Raw genomic sequence first — 22,338 nt, forward strand, 5'->3', positions numbered from 1 at the left:
ATTTTTACGTGGGAAAGCAAATAGTTAAATAATAGAGAGCCCATAGCAAATAACTGGCCTATAAATCACTAACAATAATCGGATAAGAAAGAGAAAAATTGTACACCATCGATATCTACGGATTTAAATTGTATCGATGGACTACTACAATATATATAAATTAAAAATTAAAAATAAGGAAATTGATAGCTGATTTCTACGTGGGAAATCAAATATTTAAATAATAGAGAGCCCATAGCAAATAACTGTCCTATATATCACTAACAACAATCAGAGAAGAAAGAGAAAAATTGTACACCATCAATATCTATGGATTTAAATTGTATCGATGGACAAAAAATATATAGAGGAAATATATTTCTTCTATAAATAATGCAGTCCTCGGTTTAAGGCAAAAGAAGGAAATAGGGCTGGTGCCCGTGTAAAACATTTTTTTCAAGATACAGTACTTACATACAAGGTCTAGAAAGTAGAAACTCAGTTTTAGAAAAGACTACGCATGGGGAGAGTGCTGGTGCGTGTTAGTTTGCTCCTAGATACAAAACTGAATGATGCAGAATCTATTAATGCTTAGGTCGATAGAAACAATTCAAATAGTATATTAAATATGGTTAATAAATAGCTAAACATTTTGTACATATCAAATATTGTAAGAAAATATTGGTTCTTACCCAATATGATAAGGAAAAAAGTGCCCATCTAATCTAAATATCATTTAAAGGAGACAAATAATAATTGATTAAGATTGTAAACATACGTACTGCCACAAATAAAAAGACGCTAAGAGCAGATTCCACGGACATTGGTTTCAAGAATTCTCTTCGACGATGTCGGTGATGATACTGATACATGAAGTAGAGTGTAACTTGCGTCTGACGACTGACAGCCACACGGGATCAGATCAGCGGTGGAAATTGAGTAGAAAAAAAAGCTATGTCGGATAACAATACATGTTACTTACAATAAAACACTCACAGGGCCTATCAACAGCAATTATATTAGCTCAATGTCTCAAATAATTTCTATTTTGAACCTCTCCGGTGCATTAAGCCAAGCTAAGAGGTCAAACCATAGTCAGTCAGACTGAATCTGCGTAAGAGCATGATGGCGAGCTCTTGCATGAATATGTGATCGGCCATCACACCACCCACCATAATGCCGCTAACCAGATTTCAGAAAGGCATCCATCATCATCACGTTGTCATAGGTTTATGGGGTTGAATGCTCGACTGAATATTCTATACATAAAAAAGTTGTAGGTAGTATTCAACGAGAGCGAACGAGAGGTACGATAAATAAAATACCAAATACATTTAATTTATTAAATTAAAAGAATCTAAAAATAAATAAAATACTAGCTACCCGCGCTATTAGCGCGTGGCGATCTCGCTAGTTAGCCCTGAAAAGAAAGGCACATGCATGATGCATCACCCTAGCGTAGCGGTTGTACGGATGCAAACTGCAAAGTCGGATCACTTGCCCCAGGGTCAGCTCGTGAAGACGTCAACCCAAAAATGCACAAACGAAACCTCCTGATGGCTTGACGGGTGATGGCCCCTGGTGGGGCCCGCAGCACGAGTCCCGGCGGGGCAGTTGCCTTCCCGTACCCCGTGGCTACTTCGGCAACCCGCTGCCCCATGCGCTCACATGGAGACTCCCGCACGAACTCTAACCACCTCCGCCTCGCCACTTCTTCCCCTTCCCCAGTAGCCGCCGCCGCCGCCACCACCCTCTGCGTCACCCAAACCACGTGAGCACTTCCGGCCCCTCTCGCCCCCAACAGCGTCCCCCCCTGCCGCAGCCGCCGCGCGCCTCCACGGCCCTCTCCCGACTCCGCAGCTCCACCAAGCATGAGGCAGCCCACCAGCGCGGGCGGGGACGCGGGGTTCGTGCGCGCGGACCAGATCGACCTCAAGAGCCTGGACGAGCAGCTCGAGCGCCACCTCGGCCGCCCCGCGGAGCGGGGCGTCGGCCCGGCCTCCGGGACGGGGAGCCGCCGCGGCGAGTCCGCGAGGCTGGGGGCCGAGGAGCTCACGCCGCTGCGGCGGTGCCGGGAGGACTGGGAGATCGACCCCGGCAAGCTCGTCATCAAGGGCGTCATCGCGCGCGGCACCTTCGGCACCGTCCACCGCGGCGTCTACGACGGCCTGGACGTCGCCGGTATCGTCCCAGCATCACACTACCTCCCTTTATACACTGCCTGCTAACACATGCGCGTGCAGCAGCCAGGACGAGCCAACTTTCGATGTCCATGACATGTTTGATGAAATTCGCCATGCTAGGTGCTACTTGTCATTACTTCTCCTGCCGTGCGCTGGACTTTTGGTCCGGAATCCTGAATCTGATCCATTCCTCCCCAGGTCCTTAGCAAACTTTGATGCATGCATCATTTTCTGTTCCCTGCTTGGAATAGCTAGCAGAATTGATCGTTAGATAGCAATGTCATTTGCCATAGTTGGTTGTTCTGGATGGTTTAGCGAGTTATTTTCGCCCGTCCTGTCACCGGTGCTTTTCCTTGTCAGCAAATTGCTAAAGTTGATACCTCTGCTTTTGTCCATTCCATGGTGTATTCCGTGACTTCTGTTAGATAAGTCCCCTTAGCTTTTTGGTGTGTAAGCGTAACCCCCTCATGTGATCCGAACCAACCAACAGTTAAAGGCTTTGTTAGGCGTGATCCATGTGTTCGTCATGATGAGCCCCTGTAAGTCAGGAGGCTACAGAATAAAGCGGCTGATTTTTTTTAGCCAAGGGTTGCAACTTGCGATTGTCGTTGCACTTTTCAGGGGACCAGCGAAATTGAGGGAAACTGCAAAGCATTTGAACCAGGTTAATGTTTCAAAAAAAAAAAGGAAAAATGCACTGAATTTTGCCACCAGGAATATATATAGCAGTTTGGCATTGTCCCGCTAAAGTATAATCACATGACTCAAGAAAAAGCAGATGCAATCTGTATGTCCAGAACTTTATCACCCTTTGCATGCTGCCGTCTCGACATGGTTGGTTCACAAGCTAATTCAGTTCATTTATATTCTAAAAGTGTGATCAGAATGTCATACAAAATGCTTCTTAGGCATTCATCGCCTCACTGATTGATTGGCTTGTTTCGCATTTACTTGCTACTTTGGTTGTTCTATTAAAATTAGCTTCCTCGCTCCACAAAGTACATCTCATCTGTCACTCTACTTCCCTGGGTGCTTCATGCTCTTGTTAGGCACTTAAGATGTGTCTCACAGTTCCATTTTTAGACACCAGGCTTACACCCTTCAAAAAATTGCTGTTTTGACGTGTACAGCAAAATGCATCCTATTCGTCAAGAATGTGCTACCTTTGGTAGTTGGTCCCCATCAAGTGCCAACCTACACCTTTGAGATTTGGAATGCTCTTTGTCCATCCTTATTCCTTAAGCAGTCACTGTTCCTAGGCCTGGGCTTTTATCATGTAATCTAACCAAAGGTGGGCCAGCGGACGAAGTCGTGACGTGGAGTGTAACTCGAAACCGTTTTCTTCTATCTTAATACAAAAGAAGCGCAGCTCTCCTGTGTTTTCGAGAAAAAAAAACTTGATGAGTTTGTATTCATTGTTCAGCGTAAGAAACTTCATGTTTAACGTTGGAACTTCCATTTTTCAACACTGATTGTTAAAGGTTACCATTTTCCAGTAAAATTGCTTGACTGGGGCGAGGATGGTCATAGGTCAGAACAGGAAATTGCTGCACTCAGAGCAGCATTTGCACAAGAGGTTGTTGTCTGGCACAAGCTTGATCATCCAAATGTTACTAAGGTAACAGTTGCCTGAAGAAGCCCTTTTTCGCTCCCCTTTGAACTTCATAACTCACTCTGCTGATATCGATAGTTCAATAGTTCAATTCATTTTTGTTTATTTTTGGTTCATAGAAGAGTCTAGAATTGCTGTCTGACATTATCAATTGCAAACCCATGGTTAAACTTGGTTACTAGCACATAAGATATCATTGTGGCATAACAAAATAGGTGGTCTCAATCATCCCGGTGCCATTGGTCTTGACATTGTCCCCATGTCTGGGTATCTGACAGCATAGTGATGGGCATTGTCGGTACCCCGGGACCGGGGGACCCCCTCCTACTGTGTCTGGGTAAGGACTCGTGTAGTTATCCTAAACTACGCGCTGAGGAGCAGAGCAGCTGGACCCCTGCGGTCCGGAGTCCACCTCGCCGGGCCAGCGGCCCCAGACCTGCTCTCTACTCGGGGGAGGGTCCGGTGACGCCACGTGTCCCAGAGAAGGCAGCGCCCGGCGCAGATAGCCGGGGGTCCCCGGACCCCCCATGCCATCCGGACCCCCCGGCGCGCGGGGAACCAACATTTCACCCAGGAGGGGTCCGGAGCCGCCACGTGTCCGCGGGCGCGGGCACGAGTCTTCCGCCGGAAGACTCGCCCACCCACCGCATTTAATGCGGGAGGCTGAGGCGTGCTCTGTCGCCGCAGAGCACGGGGCAGCCTTTGCCAGACTCCACTATTGGCCGCGTATTACCAAGGTGCACAGTGCAGCCGCAGGCGCCGCGCGCGCGGTGCACGTTAGTCTGTCGCATTAAATGAATGCGACGGCACGACCCTTTCCATCATGCCACCTACGCCGCAAGCTACGCGGCATGAACAGCATGCGTGGCGCAGCCTACCCGGCTAGCTGCACGCGCCGCACCAACATGACAGGGCAAGACCACGCCGGTCGGAGGGTCTGCGCTGGTCAGTACATCCATGCGGACGAGGCAGCGAAATCCCGGAATAAGATCTTCCCCAGGCGTAACACCATAATAGCGCTAGGCGTTATGTTATTTAAAATACACCCACTTTGGGCCCACCTGTCGGGGTCCCAACGGCTATGTACGTGCCTCCTTTTGACTATGAAAGGGGGGCACACGCTAGTCTCAAGAAGGGGACTCAGACTCTCTCCCTCACACTCTCAGCTCACCAGGTAGAACCACTCTCGAGCAATCTCTTGTGAGCACAGACAATACAACACACAGTGGATGTAGGGTATTACGCTCCGGCGGCCCGAACCACTCTAAACCTTCTGTGTTCATCGTGTTCTTGCATCTAGATCGGACTAATCCTAGCTACCCCCCGAGTTCATTCTCCCTCAGGGCTTAGGCGGGTGCATTCTGCCACCCGGCTGGGTTTGCCACCCGACATGCATGTTTGGTATTACCAGCTATCTTGATGCTCTGTCATAATTTGTTTCAAAACAAGCCATGTATATATGACTATATGTCAAAGCTAGTCATGTAACCACTGGTAAGGAACACTAAAACTTTTTTTGTACCATCCGAGAGATTCTAATTTTTAAGAAGAGTAGAAAGTTGTATTTGGTTTTATGACATCAATTTGCCTTCGTATGCTATGAGAATTGATGTCAACATGGTAGCAAATTTACCTAGCAATATATATATATATATATATATATATATATATATATATATATATATAAGGCTTTACTTTTTTTTCATCTGTAAAATTCTTTGTGGATTATCGACTACTATTATTACTTATTCCAGTCTCGGTGCTGAATGTAGATATCTTTCTAATCGCAACTTGCTTTCCTAACAATAACTTAAACTCCTATCTGACAGTTTATTGGGGCTATAATGGGTGCAAGAGATTTAAATGTACAGACGGAACATGGACATCTTGGCATGCCTAGTAATATTTGCTGTGTTGTTGTTGAGTACCTTCCTGGAGGTGCACTGAAAAATTTTCTGATAAAGAACAGGAGAAGGAAGCTTGCCTTTAAAGTTGTGGTCCAAATAGCTCTTGACCTTGCCAGGGGGTAAGTAATTGATTGTTTTTGTTTACTGATGCTGGCCTGAAATTTCTTTGTTCTGTGTTTTCAGTCTTGGAAGATATATATGTGACCTCTTTGTTTCAATAGATTATGCTACCTCCACTCAAAGAAGATAGTGCATCGTGATGTCAAGACTGAAAATATGCTTCTGGACAAAACGAGAACTGTGAAAATTGCTGATTTTGGCGTTGCTCGAGTTGAGGCGTCAAATCCTAGCGATATGACTGGCGAAACAGGGACGCTTGGTTACATGGCACCTGAGGTGCTTGATCCTTAACCATCCGCTTTGTTTTCTCGAGTCTAGAATTGAGCATCCTGCTTGATCATTTTGCATGAATATTATATTTAATTAAGTAGGAAAATGTGGCTGCATGGCTCCGCACAGTGCCTTGTTTAGAGAGTTGAAATTGCAAGATCCTGTCACCTCTCTAATCTCTTATTTGCTATTTTTCTTTTTGAAGCCTCGCTTTCCATTACTTCAAACCGCAGTTTATAATCATCAAGGCAGCAGGCTTACACTGGCACATGTAGGTTCTCAATGGTCATCCTTACAACAGGAAGTGTGACGTTTACAGCTTTGGGATCTGCCTGTGGGAGGTATACTGCTGCGACATGCCGTACCCCGACCTTAGCTTCTCAGAAGTCACCTCTGCCGTTGTTCGTCAGGTAAGAAGGCAATGCTTCCCCGCTGCTGGTTCCAGCTCGTTCCTGGAAGCCTGAATCACCGAAACAGAACCTTACGATTCCTTGATGTGCGTACAGAACCTGAGGCCCGAGATACCGCGCTGCTGCCCGAGCTCGCTGGCGAACGTGATGAAGCGGTGCTGGGACGCGAACCCGGACAAGCGGCCCGAGATGGCGGAGGTCGTGTCCATGCTGGAGGCGATCGACACGTCCAAGGGCGGCGGCATGATCCCGACGGACCAGACGCAGGGCTGCTTCTCCTGCCTCCGCCGGTACCGAGGCCCCTAACGCTGTTGCGACCTGGTCGTGGTAACCAGTAGAACTCAGTGTAAAATCCAGTTGCAGAACGGGCTATAAAACGGACAAGTTTCTCTCGGGTGTAAATGAATGGGCTGTTCGACGTCGTCCCTGTATGTTTGCTGCCAGTTCTAATGCTTGCTGCACGTTAAGTTAAGGTCAGGCTTGGAGAGGATTTGCTGTGGCCGAGGAAATTTCGTGGCCGTGACGTGAAGCAGGCTTATGTACTCTTGGATCCACCATCTCTTATTGCTGATATAATGAATAACATGGAATTAGATATGAATCAAATCATCATCATCCGGATATCACGCTGGAGCAAAAGGGGATTTTTTTTCCCCCTTGCTGTTAACGTGTGCGAGCTGTGAAATTAAAATGTGTCTCTGCACGCGCCTCCTCCAGTGTGTTTTGTATACGGACGGTCGGATGGTCACGAGAGGTACGGCGTGTAGGGCGGGACGGCGTCCGATCCCAGCAACCCTCGCCTCTCGCGCACCGGCCTGGGCCTACCCCGCCCGTCTGGCGTCCGCCTGTTCCCCAGGAACAGAGGAGAGGCGAACAGGGAGCCGCCGCCCGCCGCCGTTGATCCCTGCCCTTCCGATCCGGAACCCAAGCCTCCCCGTCTACCGGAGCTCTCCAGGATGGCGGTGAGCTCGCGGATGCCCTCCCAGCCCGCGGCGCGGGGCCTCCTGCGCCGCACCCCGCCGCGCATCCTCCCCGTCGAGCGCGCGCCGGGCCGCCTCGCCCTGGCCGTCCGCGCCGTCTCCGGGAGCCCCGGGCCGGGCGGATCGCCAGTGCCCAGGCGGTCCCCGGCGCCGGCGGACGCCGCGGCCGTGGCGCCGACCTCCGCGCCGTCGTCGGCCTCCTCGGCCATCGATTTCCTCACCCTGTGCCATCGCCTCAAGGTACTTTCCTACGTCCGTGCTCGTCGTAATTAGTCGCCCTTTGGTATGTCGCTCGCGGACTGCTTTACCTGCGATATCTGGCGTTTCCTGTAAGGCTGTAACGCATATTCTGCAGGATCACACTAGGGATACCCCATTTTTTCTAAGAAATTCTGGGGCATTTGATTATTTGCCACTCTCGCGGAGTGTCATTCCGAATTTCGGAAGAGTGCATGTAATTGCACTTGGCTCTCATGTGCAATGATTTGGATTAATTCATGCCCCCTCGTCTCTTTTTTTTTTGTATAAGGATGCTCCTTGTCTCTTTGGTGCTTAGATCCATCATGTCGCACGATTCTGATGCTTAGTACTTTTGTTTATTCTTCAGACCACTAAAAGGAAAGGATGGATAAATCATAGCATCAAGGGCCCTGAATCTATTGCTGATCACATGTACCGTATGGCCTTAATGGCACTGATTGCTGGTGACCTTCCCTCTGTGGATCGAGAAAGGTCCGTTTCTTCAAGCAACTGTTTTCTTTTTATCAGATTTGGTATGGTTCGGATTTCCTTTGTCATTTGTTTGTTTTCTATACTTTGTGCTGACAATCACTATACTTTTCTTTCTTAAAACAGGTGCATCAAAATTGCTATTGTGCATGACATTGCTGAAGGTAGGTCCTGTACACCATTCATTATATAAACTGTTGCTGTGTTGTCTATTCAATGCGATTATATGATCTCATGAACTGCACTTCATCTGCCAATACCTTATTAGCCTAAATGCCTAATTCATCCACAGTAGTGGACCTTCAGCTCAAATGTTCTAACAGCTTTGTTTAACAGCTATTGTTGGTGACATTACCCCATCGGATGGTATACCTAAGGCTGAAAAAAGCCGGCGTGAACAAGCAGCTCTTGATGAAATGTGTGAAGTTCTTGGTGGTGGTCCAATAGGTTTGTGTTGAATTTTTGTGTTAAACGTTCATGTAGAAATTTCAAACTCAACAAAAGATAAATCAATGATAATATTTTTGTTTTGCAGCTGATGAGATTAAGGGGCTGTGGGAAGAATATGAGAACAATTCTTCTATTGAAGCCAATCTTGTAAAAGATTTCGATAAAGTAAGCAAACAATTGTTTTTTCTTTTCTGTAGTGTCTACTTGTATCTTCTCTTCAAAATCTCTACAGATAAATAAAGAAATACAGAATACGTGTAACTATTTCGTCCATCATTTCTAGAATATGTGTGGTTTCCAGTAGCTACTAGGATTGCCGTTTTCACCACCTCTCTAGGGTATTAACTGTTGGGTAAAATCAATTAAAAGTCCCTGCATGACAGATTTCACTTGTAATCGGAATATCACTACTTCGTCCATCATGTCTAGAATATGTGTGGTTTCCAGTAGCTACCAGGATTGCCGTTTTCACCACCTCTCTAGGGTATTAACTGTTGGGTAAAATCATTTAAAAGTCCCTGCATAACAGATTTCACTTGTAATCGGTTTGTTGACCTATACTGTCTGTTCAAGAGGTTGCTTAAATTGTTAAATGTTTGTATTGGCATGGGCATAATAGATGATCTTGAAGGGCCCTGTTTTCCAAGTGGGAATTTACATAACATTTTCACTTTCCCATCCTCAGAGCATACAAGTTAGCTGTTGAATAATCATTATTATTCGTTACAGGCAAGATATTTGTTAATACATATGTCCATGTGTAGTATTAGAGTTAACTTCACTGAATTTTATTTTATTCTTGCTTGTTCTCTTTTTTCTGGTGCTTGGGATTTGAGATTTTACAAGATCACTTATTGTTTTCAGGTGGAAATGATTCTCCAAGCATTAGAATATGAGAAAGGTATGGACCTTTATTCAAATAATGAGCCAGTCGTCATTTTTCCTAATTTTGTGTGCTATGCTATACATTCAACCATAGCTTAAATTGCCTGTTGGCATGGACATAATTTGGTATTATATATGACGTATAGATGATAGATTGTCGCGACATTTTTAAAATATTGTTGATGTATCATCATTGTATTGTATGGGGTTAATAATTGTGCAAAATACTTGTGATCATCTGTCTCGGGAAATAATTGATTGGAATGATGAATGCTTTATCACATTTTTCACTTCACCAAATTTTGCATTTCACATTCTTACTTTTCCTATGTTCTCATTTTCCTCACCTTGTGCACTGGATGTGTAATCTTTTTTTTCCTGCTGCTTGTATCTTGAAAATTTGCAGAACATGGCAAAGTGCTAGATGAGTTCTTTCTCTCCACTGCTGGTAATTTGATTGCTATCTTCCACATAACTCGTGATTGCAAACGTTTTCAGCTGTCCCCTTTCTGCTAAACATTCACTTAACCTTGTATTTCAGGCAAGTTCCAGACAGAGATCGGTAAGAGCTGGGCTGCTGAAGTGAATGCAAGGAGAAAGGAGGGATGCAAAAAGCAGTAGGAGCATCTGATCACCTTCATAAAACTTCCATGGAAAATTCTCGCCCCATGAATGGGGCGGTATGGCCAGGCAACTGGGGACTGGCAGTTAAGCAAACCCCAGAGTCGCTCTCCACAAGCCAATTTCAACAGTGGCACTTAACTGATTACCATGGAAGTCCAGCTTTAGTAAGGAATAACGGGAGGGAAATGGAGGAAAATCCATCAATGTTAGTTTGGTTAGAGCTGAAACATGAAAGGTTTGAAATTACAAGACTCTTGTGGTGGGGTACTAAGGGCTGTGATGTTTTGTTCTAGCGAGGGATAAGATACGATTTTGTTTAGCTGAGGGAATAATAAAAATGTGATGTGTTTGCCCTAGCCCACATGAAATTGATCTGTATTTGACCACCAGTCGTATTTTTTTTAATCCGTATCTTACATTTCGCTACGGCATTCTCAGCTTCTGATGGGAGGTTTTCAGCTGCTGTGATGTAGCAGTACCACATTTTGCCCGTTAACACTGCGTGTCGGATTGGGCGTGCAGGACGGGTTAGCTGCTCCGCCCATCCAGGACGGGCGTTATAGTGCGCACGGTGGGGCCCATTGACTTACACAACCCGTCCCGGAGGCAAAGCTGCACGGATCGGCTCGGCGAAGGGTGACCCGTTGCCGTTGGAGCAACAGCGCTATAACGTCAGACGGCGGCATGGCAAAGCTACCATCCTATAGCCACCACTACCGGCTTCGGAACGTCGGATATGGATTAAATTCAAGAACCAACCTGTGAATTTGGTTAGTGATAGCACTCCCAGTATACAAGGAGTGTGCTGTTTGTCCATGGAATTTCAATGGATGATTGTTAAGTAAAACATGAGTGTGTTTTTTGTGTCTGCAGAAGTTTCAATAGCTAATCGCGAAAGACACTCCCACACGGTCACAGACTCACAGATTAGCACTTCTACGAAAACTGCAGATCATGTGATCTACTTTGATATGCAGTGATTTTCCACTGAACATGATGGAAATGAATGAAAAAATGCAGAACGGTTCCCTTCCGCCATAAAACATGCGGTTAAGAATCACTTGAGTCAAAGAAAAAGACATGATCATAAACTACCAATCTAATTTCAGTTCATGACAAATAGGTCATATGCTCAATATCTCGACTAGCTCTAGTTACAGGAGTTATGATCATACTAGCTAAAAATTATCATCAGCTCGAAGCCGCAAAATGAACTAGTAACACATCACTCACAAGCATCAACTTTCTATTTTGAATATTCATCGTTGGGTCAACTATGAAATGCCACCAAAGACATACTTCCGTCTCTTTACATGATTAACGCTTAATGCTGCCGCATTCATCCCTACCTGAACCACCATCTCATGCCAGCATTTATCGGATCATGAAGGAAAGGGGTGTACCGGTGGATGTAGGGGTTGATTGTCCGCCCAATTTTAAGCCAGATAGCTCTATGATAACCAGCAGTGAAGGGAGAATGGTACATGAGCTTCAGCAACTGCAGCACCAAGGAAAGAGAATAACATTGGGATTTAGTGAACCGTCTTATTCGGCAAATGTTATAAAGCCTACAGGTAAATTTGTGAGGCATTCTAAACTGTGGCAAAGCAAACATATAAGCAAGTTAGGGACAGCCATGCAGAGGAGTGCGCCACAGTGCCACACACCCCTAATGTGTGATGACAAATTAACATATCACACACGGCATCATAACAATCTCCTGTTAGGTATACAGCACTATTTATAAAGCAGGTGGACCTCCATTAACTAACCTGCCAATACATGAATGTTTGCATAGCATTTCGTTGTCGCCTGCACGGGTAGAGAAATAATAAGGATTGGTAGTTAAGATTAGGAGAGCGGAGGGGGATGAAAAATTAAGGAAAAGGCTAGGATCAACTCACGAGAACAAAGATAGGATCAAAAGGAAGCCCAACAAAATCTCTGCATTTGAACGTAGAAAGTGGACTGCAGTAGTATTCGCCTCAACCCATGTACAGGGCTGCTCCAAGTATGTTCTGCAAATTAACGCATTTATATGTGATAAATTTTACTAATCTGGTTAAAGGGAAAATATTATTCTCGTTAGGAAAAAAAGGGACAGGTATTACACTTTACATGACACAAAAGCTGATATTCTGCATTTCTGTTTTTGTGTTTTAAACTAAAGATGAGGGGTGTTCAACTATTGTATTTGTAGTTGGAAAAAAAAAGATCGCTAAGAGAATGGGTGCACAACCAGAGTGAAGAAACTGATATGTTAAGAACTTTAGGAATTAAAGCTCAGAAAAGATGAAAGTAACCTCGTAAATACAGCATGAAACCAAGTTAGCAGCAGAAAGTGTGACTAGGTACGGCATATCTAATCTATTGCTCTTTAATCCTAAAAGCTAACAACTACAGCATGAACTATAAAACTCTAGAAATCCATTACCTGTATAAAGATGAACTAGTAAAATGGCGCCGCAGAAATCTGGCAACATGTTCAAGTGCCCAACAAATTACAGGTACCAAAACAACTGCCAGAAAAGAGTAACGCATTATGTGCAAGGAAACTCAGATAGTTAATGTAACTGAGCTTCATGTTAATGTAAACAGCTTATGCTTACGCTTCAAGTGCAGTTTAGATGTAACAAACATAAGGCAGTACATGAATGGTATAAAATCCTTTGATGAAGTTACATGGTGACACCATGCCCGAATAGCCTGCAAATTCCCTGCTCGGGGTATCTGATTGGTAGGAAAATGGTATATTAGTATAGCACATTTGATCTAAATAGTAAAAGACATATAACATGAGGATTAAATAGTGATTAAAAAATTCAATTTCATGTCACATACCCTGTAAAGAGCAAACAAAGCATAGCCCGTTGTACATGTTGTGCCAAGAAGTGACAACCTATATCCCTTGTACTGAAGAGATCGTGGTGCCAATGGAAAGATGCCAATCAAGGCAACAATAAGGACCTGTTAGAAAAATAAGAAAATTAATTGTCTATGACCCAGATAAGCTGGCAATATAGTAGCTACATTATTTTAGACAGATCAATACAAAACATTACTATAGCCCATCACTAATATATGGAAGCGACTGGCAGAGAAGCATTCATAAATGAAACAGGCACTACTGCATGCTGGAGAATTGATACTGATAAACTGTAGATACTGAGGGTAAAGTCAAGAATACATTGATAGTATGATAGATCCCACAGAAGCATGTAGTTTAGCTTGCTAAGAGTAGTCAAAGAAAACATTACTAGGTGCAACTGACATAAGTCCATGTTTATGTGATGTACATTGAAGATCACAATATCTTCTAGTACTTTTCCCCCAAAAAACAAATCATCTAGTACTTGTACAGCACATAAACAAAGTGGCTGCTGCACGTTGAATGTTTTATTCAACCAGTCCGATATAAGTTTGTTACTTGATAACATGATTAATGAATCTTGATCATTTATTCACTTATGAAGAATTCTAAAGCTGGATTTCTATCAGTCAAAAGAGAGCTTTAGAAGAAGACATGATTAATGAATCTTGATCATTTAACCACTTATGAAGAATTCTAAAGCTGGATTTCTATCATCAAAAGAGAGCTTTAGAAGAAGACATTTTCTCATACAATGCTGGCTGTCAGAACTGGCTAAAATAAAATATGCTTAAGTAGGTCAAGCTAACGTCTTAATTCCACAATCAAGCTGTTGTTTTACAACCTTTCAAATAACTTATTTTTTTAAAAAAAAGAAATATCCTTTGCTTAACTGAGATCAGTCTGGTACTCCAAGAAACATACCAATTCACAGAAAATTAAAACCTTCAGAGATAAATTGCTTTAAGAAATTTTATGACAATACAGTTGCTGCAAAAACAACTTTTCATGTAAGAATGTTTACCCAAGCATTAACAGAAAAATGTAAGGACCGCTGGTCCAAATGCAATGATAGTCTGCTTCGCATCGGTCCAGCAGAATTAGTGCCTACAGAAGCCACTGTCAAATGAAAAGGACATAAGAAAAGAAGAGATCATAACTCAGAAGTTACAGCTATATGCTTCTTGTCACCTGGATCAGGAGGCCTTGCATTTTCACTAGCTGAAGTCGATGCACCACCTGAAGATGCTGAGGGCTGGGTAGAGATGGTTGAAGACATTCCTTCTACAGGAAAATCAGAATTCTGTATCCAAATTCAGCAGATAAGACATCATAGAACCATGTTATGCGTATCAAATGCAGATATATCTCCAAAACGATGTAGACAAAATATTAATTTATTGATGAAAAATGTGCAGTAATGCCCATGATACAGAATTTTGTTGAAGGGGGGAAAGGTTGATACATAGTACTTAGCAAATAGGCAGTCATCAATCAAACTGTTGATGACTCAGCCTGTTAGTTGAACAATGAGAATTGATACAATGTAAAGCACAACCAAAAGCAGCATCAGATATTCTGCTCTGTTACTGAAAGCTTTCCTAAATCAACTGCTGACAGGATTACGGAGGAGGCATTCAGTCATATTTCATATTACCAGAAGATGAACAGATGGTCTCATTGATACAATGTAAAGCACAACCAAAAGCAGAATAAGGTATTCTGCAATGTTACTGAAAGCTTTCCTAAATCAACTGCTGTCAGGATTACTGAGGAGGCATTCAATCATATTTCATATTACCAGAAGATGAACAGATGGTCTCAGCAATCCATGGCAAGATTGTATGGTGACCCAGAGTTACTATGCAGAGCTAACCAAAAGTCTAAACCCATCACAAGGAGCAGGTCACAAACCAAAAATAACCTTTCATGAATCTCTTCAGCAGTAGGATGTAAATCAGTCAGGCTGTTACCTGCTACAGTTTCAGTTCAGGAAACCTTGACCAGAGAGCACGTCCCGAAAAAAAAATAAAGTTGACCAGAGCGGATGACTCTGAAAGATGCGATAGCCACAACGAGGCAAGCAAGAATGAAGTGAATTGCTTAGAGAAAAGAGGGGAAGAGGAACTATTTCCTCCGCCCCTCCCATCAAACACAAATCGCCTGCTTCTCCGCAAGCTGGGAACCGGCCAAGGGGCAAGGCATCAGCACAGCAAAACGAGATTCTGACGCCTCCCTCCACCCAATTCTCTCTGAAACCAGACAGAGTCTCGCTCAAGATCGCCCTCACGCGTCACCATCCGGTCCATCCCCATCTTTTTTGCAGAAAAAAAAATACGGCCAAAGAACTCAGGCCTGTGCGGCGGCGGCGGGAGCAGCGGCGGCAGTTGTGCGCAATGCGGGGAGCCAAATCAGATTTGGGGATTTGCACCCGCCGAATACAAATAAGGCAACCAGAAGAGGTGGGAAATAAGCAGCAAACCTAACCTGCGTAAAATAATTTCGCCCTGAACTGTTGGAATGGGGCGCCAATCGCGGCTTCCGATGCAGGCCAGGCAGCAAGAGGGAGAGAGAGGGGGGGGGGGGGGGGGAGCCCCCTCCTCGAATCTAAACTTGGCAAGACTCCGAAGCAAAGGCGCAGCACGAGGACAGAGGAAGACGACTGACCCCTCCTTGTCTCCCCCGCTTCTTTCTCAATTCTGCCACTGAAATTTCCTTGGCAAAAATGCAGGCCGTTTAATATTCGCTGTGATGGGCCAGTAGCCAGCCCCACAGGGGCACAGGGACAGGGCACGAAAGCAACAGCAGCGCCGGGAGGGCCCCGTGATTGCGGGCAGTTCAGGGGGTGAGATCGCAAAACCGGATGGGTTCCGAGATTCCTCTTTTTTTTAATGCCTTTTTGTGTGGCCGAGAGAAGAAACCAAGGGATGCGATTCGAGCGGGGCAGCAGCGCCCGCGCGCGGGAGGCATATCCGGTGCAATCACCGAATTGGTGAAAGCACCGTGAAAGCAAACTAAAAAAGTCTTCAAAAAATTCTGAAAAAAATCATGAATGTACATCTCGGTCTACCCCATCTACATATAAAATTTCATGATCAAATTCATCTTACTCTAACAGTTACAAAAAAGACAAATTTGGGCTGCATTTGAACGTTAATGATTGTCAGAAAATTTGTCTTTTTTGTAACTGCAAGTGTAAGATGAATTTGATCGTGGAAATTTATATGTAGATGGGGTAGACCGAGATGTACATTCATGATTTTTTTCAGAATTTTTTGAATACCTTTTTAGTTTGCTTTCACGGTGCTTTCACCAGTTCGGTGATTGCACCGGATATCCCTCCCCGCGCCAGATCTCGAAAATTCGCGAGCGAGCGCAGGCACTCGGCGGTGCGGCGCCATGGCCGGCGCGGAAGCACGCCCGATCCGAAATGCGGAGCAGAAAGACGGGAGAATTGTGGCGCGGAGTGGAGTGGAGTGGGAGTGGTACGTACGACGAAGCGGCGGTAGAACTTGTGCTGGAGGTGGGCGCGGACGTAGGGGTCGGTGATGAGGTGCGTCGGCACGGCGGAGCTCGCCCGGTACTCCGCCCACCGCGGGTCGCGCTCGTAGTCGTACGCCGCCGCCGCCGCCGCACCCCTGGATGGCCAGGAGGACGAGGAAGACGCCTCGCCCATTCGCTGCCGAGTCCGGGGCAGCCCAGAGGGGTCTGCGGCCTGCGGCCTGCGACGCCCGCGGGTGCCACGCCGCTCGAGGAGGTGCCGTGCCCGTGCCCACATTCTGTGCAAGGCAGACATCTCGTGGGTCGATTTCCTTTTTCTCCACACTTTTCCGGCCTTTTGGCCCAGTGTAACACCCGGTTTATAAAAGAACATAAACCGAGCAATCATATACGTGCCAGGATCAAGTCACACGTATATACAACAGAATGAACAGTATATCATAGCACATATCACGAATAAGACATAATAAATCGAAATACGAATGTTATTTATTACATTAATGACAAAAATGTCTGATACAGCGGAAGCGAAGTACAAATACGGTAAAAACTCTCCGAAGACGAGCAGGGCGCCACAGGGACGTCGACTGGGAGACGAACACCTAGAAGTCCTCGTAGTTCTGGTAGCGCTGAGCGAACTCCCTCGTGTCGGCAGGAACTGAGCAGCAGTAGCGTAGCCAAGAGGAAAAAGTAGAGAAGAGGCAAGAGTGAGTACACAACTTGTACTCAACAAGTATAACACAAACTATGAGGCTCTAAGGTTGGCTGACTCATCTGCATTAGCTTTTAAGCGTTGGCAAAATTTTATTAAAACTATTTACTACGAGTTGATGTATTACCATTAACCCAGTTACATAGTAATTAGTCAAATTTAAACATGTTACTACTGAGAACCAAACCGAAACCAAGCCACCAAGGTAACCCCGAGAGGCACCTCCCTCGTCGGAAGGAGACAACCCCACTAATCAAAAGGAGGATCTGGGCCGCTCATAACCGTGAGCACGGCTAGTATACCAGTTTTACACTCTGCAGAGGTTGCACATCTTTACCCACAAGTCGTGAGCTACGCTAGAGGTTCATCACACTTCCTTAGGTGAGATGACTAGCGACTCACTACGAGGCCGTTACAAAGAATCTCGTTGGTAAGGCGTAACCGCGAGAGTCAGGTCAGCGACGATGGGGCCCACCTCCGAGGGTACAAGCACAGGAGCGCAATCCAAGCACAGACCAAGCCGGAGGAGCAGGGACCATTGAAGCTTGCTACTCTTGCCCCGCAGGTAAGTTACTCCAAACCAAAAAGACCTAATTAGTAAGCCAAGTCTATCCCATTCTAGCCTTGTGGTAGCGCTGTTGTCCCAGGTTGTCGCTCTATGAACCGGTCCAAATGGAGAGTGGCCAACCAAGCACTAACCACCGTGCTGCTCCTGCTGCTGCTCAAAGTGCTCGGAAGACGGCTGCTCCGGGTACTGGTACTGGGGCTCCTCAGATGGATCCACGTCTACTCACGAACACATGGCCAAAACAATGCATAACAATAAGCATACAAGCAAATACTAACAAAAACTAAGAAACAGTACACCAATACATAAAAACAGCACACTAAACTAGTCTAAAACTATTCTACGCGTTACAACGATCGCGTGGATATAAAGAACGCTAAAAACGGAGCTAAAACGCGTATTCTAGGCTAAAAACAAGTTCTAGGGGCTTATTTGTAAGAAAACTGGAGTTTCAGGGGGTTTTCTGCAAAAACCGAGGGCTAAAACGTAATTAAACGTTAACTCCAGGGTCTAACTCGCAAAATCAGCAGCAAAGGACGGCGGGTTCTATTTTAAATAAGCTCAGGGGCTAAAGTGTTAAAAGGAAGGGCATACTTGGAAACATTTTTCAACTGAGATGGACTGCGGGTTAAATAAAGAAAAACTGAGGGCCTCTTTAACAAAAGTAACGCGCGAAGGGGTATCTTCTAATCTGGGCCGCCAGTTTTGGATCTGACGGCTCGGATCTGGGCTGGATTTGTTCCAATCGCGTCCGTTGGGCTCTAATCGAGCGGCTCAGGGGATCTAGGTACGCGAGAGGCGGCGCCGTCGCCGGAGACCTTGCTCCGCGGCGGAGCTTCGTCGGAGGAAACCATCCCGGCGTCCCAGGGGTCAAACCGAGCGGGTTTTGGGTCGGGCATGATCTACGCGACATGCGTGATCTACCTGAGGCGACAGAACGATGGATTGGGGCTCGGGGAGGGGGTTCGTGGCGGTGCGTGCTGCGAGCGGCGGCACGGCGCGGCGGGGCTCGCCGGCGTGCGGCGCTCTGACCGTTGCCGTGGCCTATAAGCTACAAAAGCTAGCGCAGAAGGGAGATATGGTCGGTGCGTGTCTCACCGAGGTTCGAATCGGGCGTGGATGTCGTGCAGGGAGTTCGGCGGCGAAGATCGGCGGCGAGGAACAGAGCTTGTGGTCCGGGCGGTGGCGTGCTCCTCCGATCTCCGGATCTCCACTGGTGGCCTCGTGGGGTTTCTTCAAGCGCTTACAGGGGGTCAGGAAGGCTCGGAGATGACCGACGGCGAGCAAACACGGCGGCGGGTCGACTTACCCGCGGCGGAAACCCGGGAGAAATTCCCGTGCGTGCGGCCTCAGGGTTGCGAGTAAAGGCTTGGTGGGCTTCGGGGCGTCGAAGCGGAACCACGGCGTCGACTTGGTGTGGTGAAGGGGCGGCGGAACAGCGGGGCTATGGCGGTGCAGGGGCGAAATAGAGGCGGAGCAGGGCGGGTGGAGCGCTAGGGTTTTCGGCGGCTTCGGTGTGGAGAGATGGAGGTGCGGGGAGGGTCGCGGGGCTAATTAAAGGGCCCCGGGGATCTTGGGGAGGTGCGCCCTGGAGAAATCCCGGCGGAGATAGCGGCGGTTGTTGCTCTGCGAGGGAGAAGAAGCTGCCGGGTGTGGCCGGTCTGTCAGTGACAGCGAGCGGGAGCAGCGGGGCGTGACGCGCAGGCGCGGGGAGGCACCGACAGGTGGGGACGCAGTGTGTGGCGCGGGCTGAGCGGAGAGCGCGTGCTGGGCCACGCGCGGGTGATGGGGATCGGACCTGGCAAGCGGGCCATCCCCGTCAGCGAGGGCGGGGCGCTGGCAGGTGGGCCGGGACTGAGCGCTTAACGTGCTTGCGCCGAGCGCGGGGAGGGAGGCTGGGCTGATGCGGTGCTGCTGGGCCGCGCAGGCTGAAAGGCCACGGGCCGTGCGCAGAGGGGTGAGGGAGGGAAAGGAGTGCGGGCTGGGCCGGACGCGTGGGTTGGGCCGCGGTTGCAAACTGGGTTTGGGCTGTTATGGGTTCCTCTCCTTTTCTATTTTCTAATTCAAACTAACTCAAACCAAACAAGCTATTTGAATTCAAATTTCGAATTTGAATTCAACCCTAACACTCAAACAAAATAAAACAATGCACCAGCATGAATGCACAAACAAGTTAGCCCTAAAATAAATTTTAATTACTTGAGCAACAAAATTAGATTAAATGCAAGCCTAAGCAAATTAAATCCTAGAAAATTAAATAAACCAATTAAATTTTATTATTAACTAGGAAAATTAAATTAGGGTGTTACACCCAGTGGCCGCAATACTTTCCGTCCCATTTTAATTGTACAAATCCTTTGAATTAAGACCGTGATGTCGCCTAGAGGGGGTGAATAGGCGCACCTACAAATTTTCACTCAAATGCAGCGGATTAAATTCACTGTCTGCCAAACCCGGAACTTCCGGGTTTCAAATCCGGAACTTCCGGATTTGGGCTAGACAGTGGGTAAACTCGGAACTTCCGGGTTTGTCAATCCGGAACTTCCGAGTTCACTCAGAACAGAGTGAACACAAAGAGTAGTGCTAATAAATGAATATAAATTCAAACCCCAATTGTAGAGTTTGCTCAGAGAAGTTCCTTGAGCAGGTTCACGCAGATCCTGCACATACGAAACACAATATCTCCAAGATACAAGTGTCTAATGGAAAGCTCCTCAAATCCACAAAACAAATGTAAATGCGATGAACACAAGGATTTATTTTTCCGAAGTTCAGATTCACCCCGTGCACCCACGTGTGAATCCTAGTCTCCGTTGAGAAAGCTTATGTCGACCCCAAGGTCAAGCTATCTCCTCCTTCCACTATATGACCATGAGCCCTCGTGGCACAAGATCGGTGCTGCAACAAACTTGCCGCTGCTCACCACAATCCTTGGGAGCTAGCCGGCGACGCCTAGCCGTCTAGGAGGCTTCACCTCCAAGAGTAACAAATGTGAATCACACAAATCACGACTAATCTCAAGTGCTCAAGGTTTGCTGTGCTCTCTAGTGCTCTCAAGCATTCACTGTCTCAACCCAACTCAAGAATATACACTAATCACACAATCTCACAAAGAGAGGTTGGGGAGAGCTCAACTATGGCTACCAAGCTTTTTGGGACGACCAGCAATGAACAGAATAGAGCCTGGAACAGCAGCCCACCAAGGAGGGGGCTAAAGGGTATAAATAGCCGGTCCCAACAAAACTAGCCGTTATGTGACAGTTACAACCCGGAACTTCCGGATTCTATAACCCGGAACCTCCGGGTTTTCAAACCAACTAGCCGTTAGTACTACGTGTGCCAAATCTGGAACTTCCGGATTTGCCCTGGCAGCAAAGTTAATATGTGTACGTGAGAGTTTTGTGTCTCTCTCAACTCACATGGGTTACTTGAGCACTGAGACTAAACCAAATATCATTGTGATGCATCCCTCTTGATAGTACGGCATACCTAAACTCAAGATCAAAGATAAATTACATTTCAACTTTTTGAGCTTCTCTTTTTCATCTTATGCCGTGTGTTGATCAATCACAATCTGATGTGTGCATCCAACTTGGCTTCATTACTTTGAGCACATCTTCCTTGAGCTAGTGACCTTGAACCTTTATCCTTGAATGAAATCCACTTCTAGTTCAAGTCACCATCTTCTCTTGAATAATGGCACTCTTCAACATAAAGCTCTCCATGACTCTAGGATATCCGGCCTTTGACTCGTATCGGTTTCTTTGCTCCCCAAGCCGTCGCTTGCGTAGCCTCTTGAAACACGCCTCTCGGTCCTCTACCTTTATCCTAGCCGTCCATCTTGAACTCATATTGATTTGTGTCATGCATGAAATCTTCATTGTCAATTTGAATTCTCAATTTAATCTTATATGTAAGCCTTCCAATTTGAGACATCATATATGTATCAACTCATGTCTCATTCTCTTTTGTCTTGCTTGCTTGCATCTTAAGTTAACAACCATTTATCACATGTGACAAGATCTTCTATATTTGAGACTATGCATAAGCATATCACATTTCTTTCACAAAATCTTTACTTGTCACTTTGAATCTCATCATAGATCGAAACAAGCCTTCGCAAATATTAGAGCCTTTATATCAATCATGAATACTTTACTCTATTTTCCTTTTCTTGTTTTGCTTGTCACATACACATTATACCAATGGGATAAACACGCTTGCTTGCAATACTTGAGCTATCTCTTTTAATACACATTTCATAATTTAAATACCTGTTCATAATCTCATGCAAACGAGTTAGTCATTTAATCGTGTTGTCAATCAATGCTCCAAAACCCACTAGGGCCTAGATGCTCTTTCAATCTCCCCCTTTTTGGTGATTGATGACGACCCGATTAAAGCTTACAAAAAGATATTCAATAAAGCTTTTGAATTCTCAGATTTAGTTAGAGCTCCCCCCCAATATGTGCATATGAATGGAATTCATCTCAAATTGGCCTCACATGCCAAAATACACATATTGAGCACAAATGAGAC

At 45.9% G+C, this 22,338-nt stretch overlaps 3 protein-coding genes across 5 annotated transcripts; 2 read left to right on the forward strand and 1 right to left on the reverse strand.

Annotated features, from left to right (window-relative positions):
• Positions 1-1,608: 1,608 nt before the first annotated feature.
• Positions 1,609-7,087, forward strand: LOC120676848 (serine/threonine-protein kinase STY13-like). 2 transcript variants are annotated; one of them, XM_039958174.1, is made up of 6 exons: positions 1,609-2,160; positions 3,659-3,780; positions 5,604-5,800; positions 5,903-6,077; positions 6,347-6,481; positions 6,578-7,087. In XM_039958174.1, the coding sequence occupies exons 1-6, from the start codon at positions 1,851-1,853 to the stop codon at positions 6,785-6,787; spliced, it is 1,149 nt and encodes a 382-aa protein (XP_039814108.1). In that variant the 5' UTR covers positions 1,609-1,850; the 3' UTR covers positions 6,788-7,087. The 2 variants fall into 2 exon arrangements, with proteins under 2 accessions (XP_039814108.1, XP_039814109.1); XM_039958175.1 differs by lacking the exon at positions 1,609-2,160 and adding an exon at positions 2,177-2,360.
• Positions 7,088-7,231: 144 nt separating this feature from the next.
• On the forward strand, positions 7,232-10,510 carry LOC120676850 (5'-deoxynucleotidase HDDC2-like). Its single transcript, XM_039958179.1, has 8 exons — positions 7,232-7,701; positions 8,069-8,193; positions 8,317-8,354; positions 8,527-8,637; positions 8,726-8,805; positions 9,505-9,541; positions 9,932-9,973; positions 10,067-10,510. Exons 1-8 carry the CDS (start codon positions 7,438-7,440, stop codon positions 10,144-10,146), a joined length of 777 nt encoding a protein of 258 aa, XP_039814113.1. The 5' UTR covers positions 7,232-7,437; the 3' UTR covers positions 10,147-10,510.
• Positions 10,511-11,210: 700 nt separating this feature from the next.
• LOC120676849 (transmembrane protein 33 homolog) lies at positions 11,211-16,718 on the reverse strand. 2 transcript variants are annotated; one of them, XM_039958177.1, is made up of 9 exons: positions 16,512-16,718; positions 14,210-14,321; positions 14,043-14,137; positions 12,991-13,116; positions 12,759-12,879; positions 12,584-12,668; positions 12,054-12,167; positions 11,922-11,961; positions 11,211-11,647 (listed from the first exon to the last, which is right to left on the reverse strand). In XM_039958177.1, the coding sequence occupies exons 1-9, from the start codon at positions 16,692-16,694 to the stop codon at positions 11,495-11,497; spliced, it is 1,029 nt and encodes a 342-aa protein (XP_039814111.1). In that variant the 5' UTR covers positions 16,695-16,718; the 3' UTR covers positions 11,211-11,494. The 2 variants fall into 2 exon arrangements, with proteins under 2 accessions (XP_039814111.1, XP_039814112.1); XM_039958178.1 differs by having other exon boundaries at positions 14,043-14,125; positions 16,512-16,717.
• Between the last annotated feature and the right edge of the window lie 5,620 nt (positions 16,719-22,338).

Source organism: Panicum virgatum, chromosome 5N (genome assembly GCF_016808335.1).
Source record: "Panicum virgatum strain AP13 chromosome 5N, P.virgatum_v5, whole genome shotgun sequence".
NCBI classification, from domain to species: Eukaryota; Viridiplantae; Streptophyta; class Magnoliopsida; order Poales; family Poaceae; genus Panicum; species Panicum virgatum.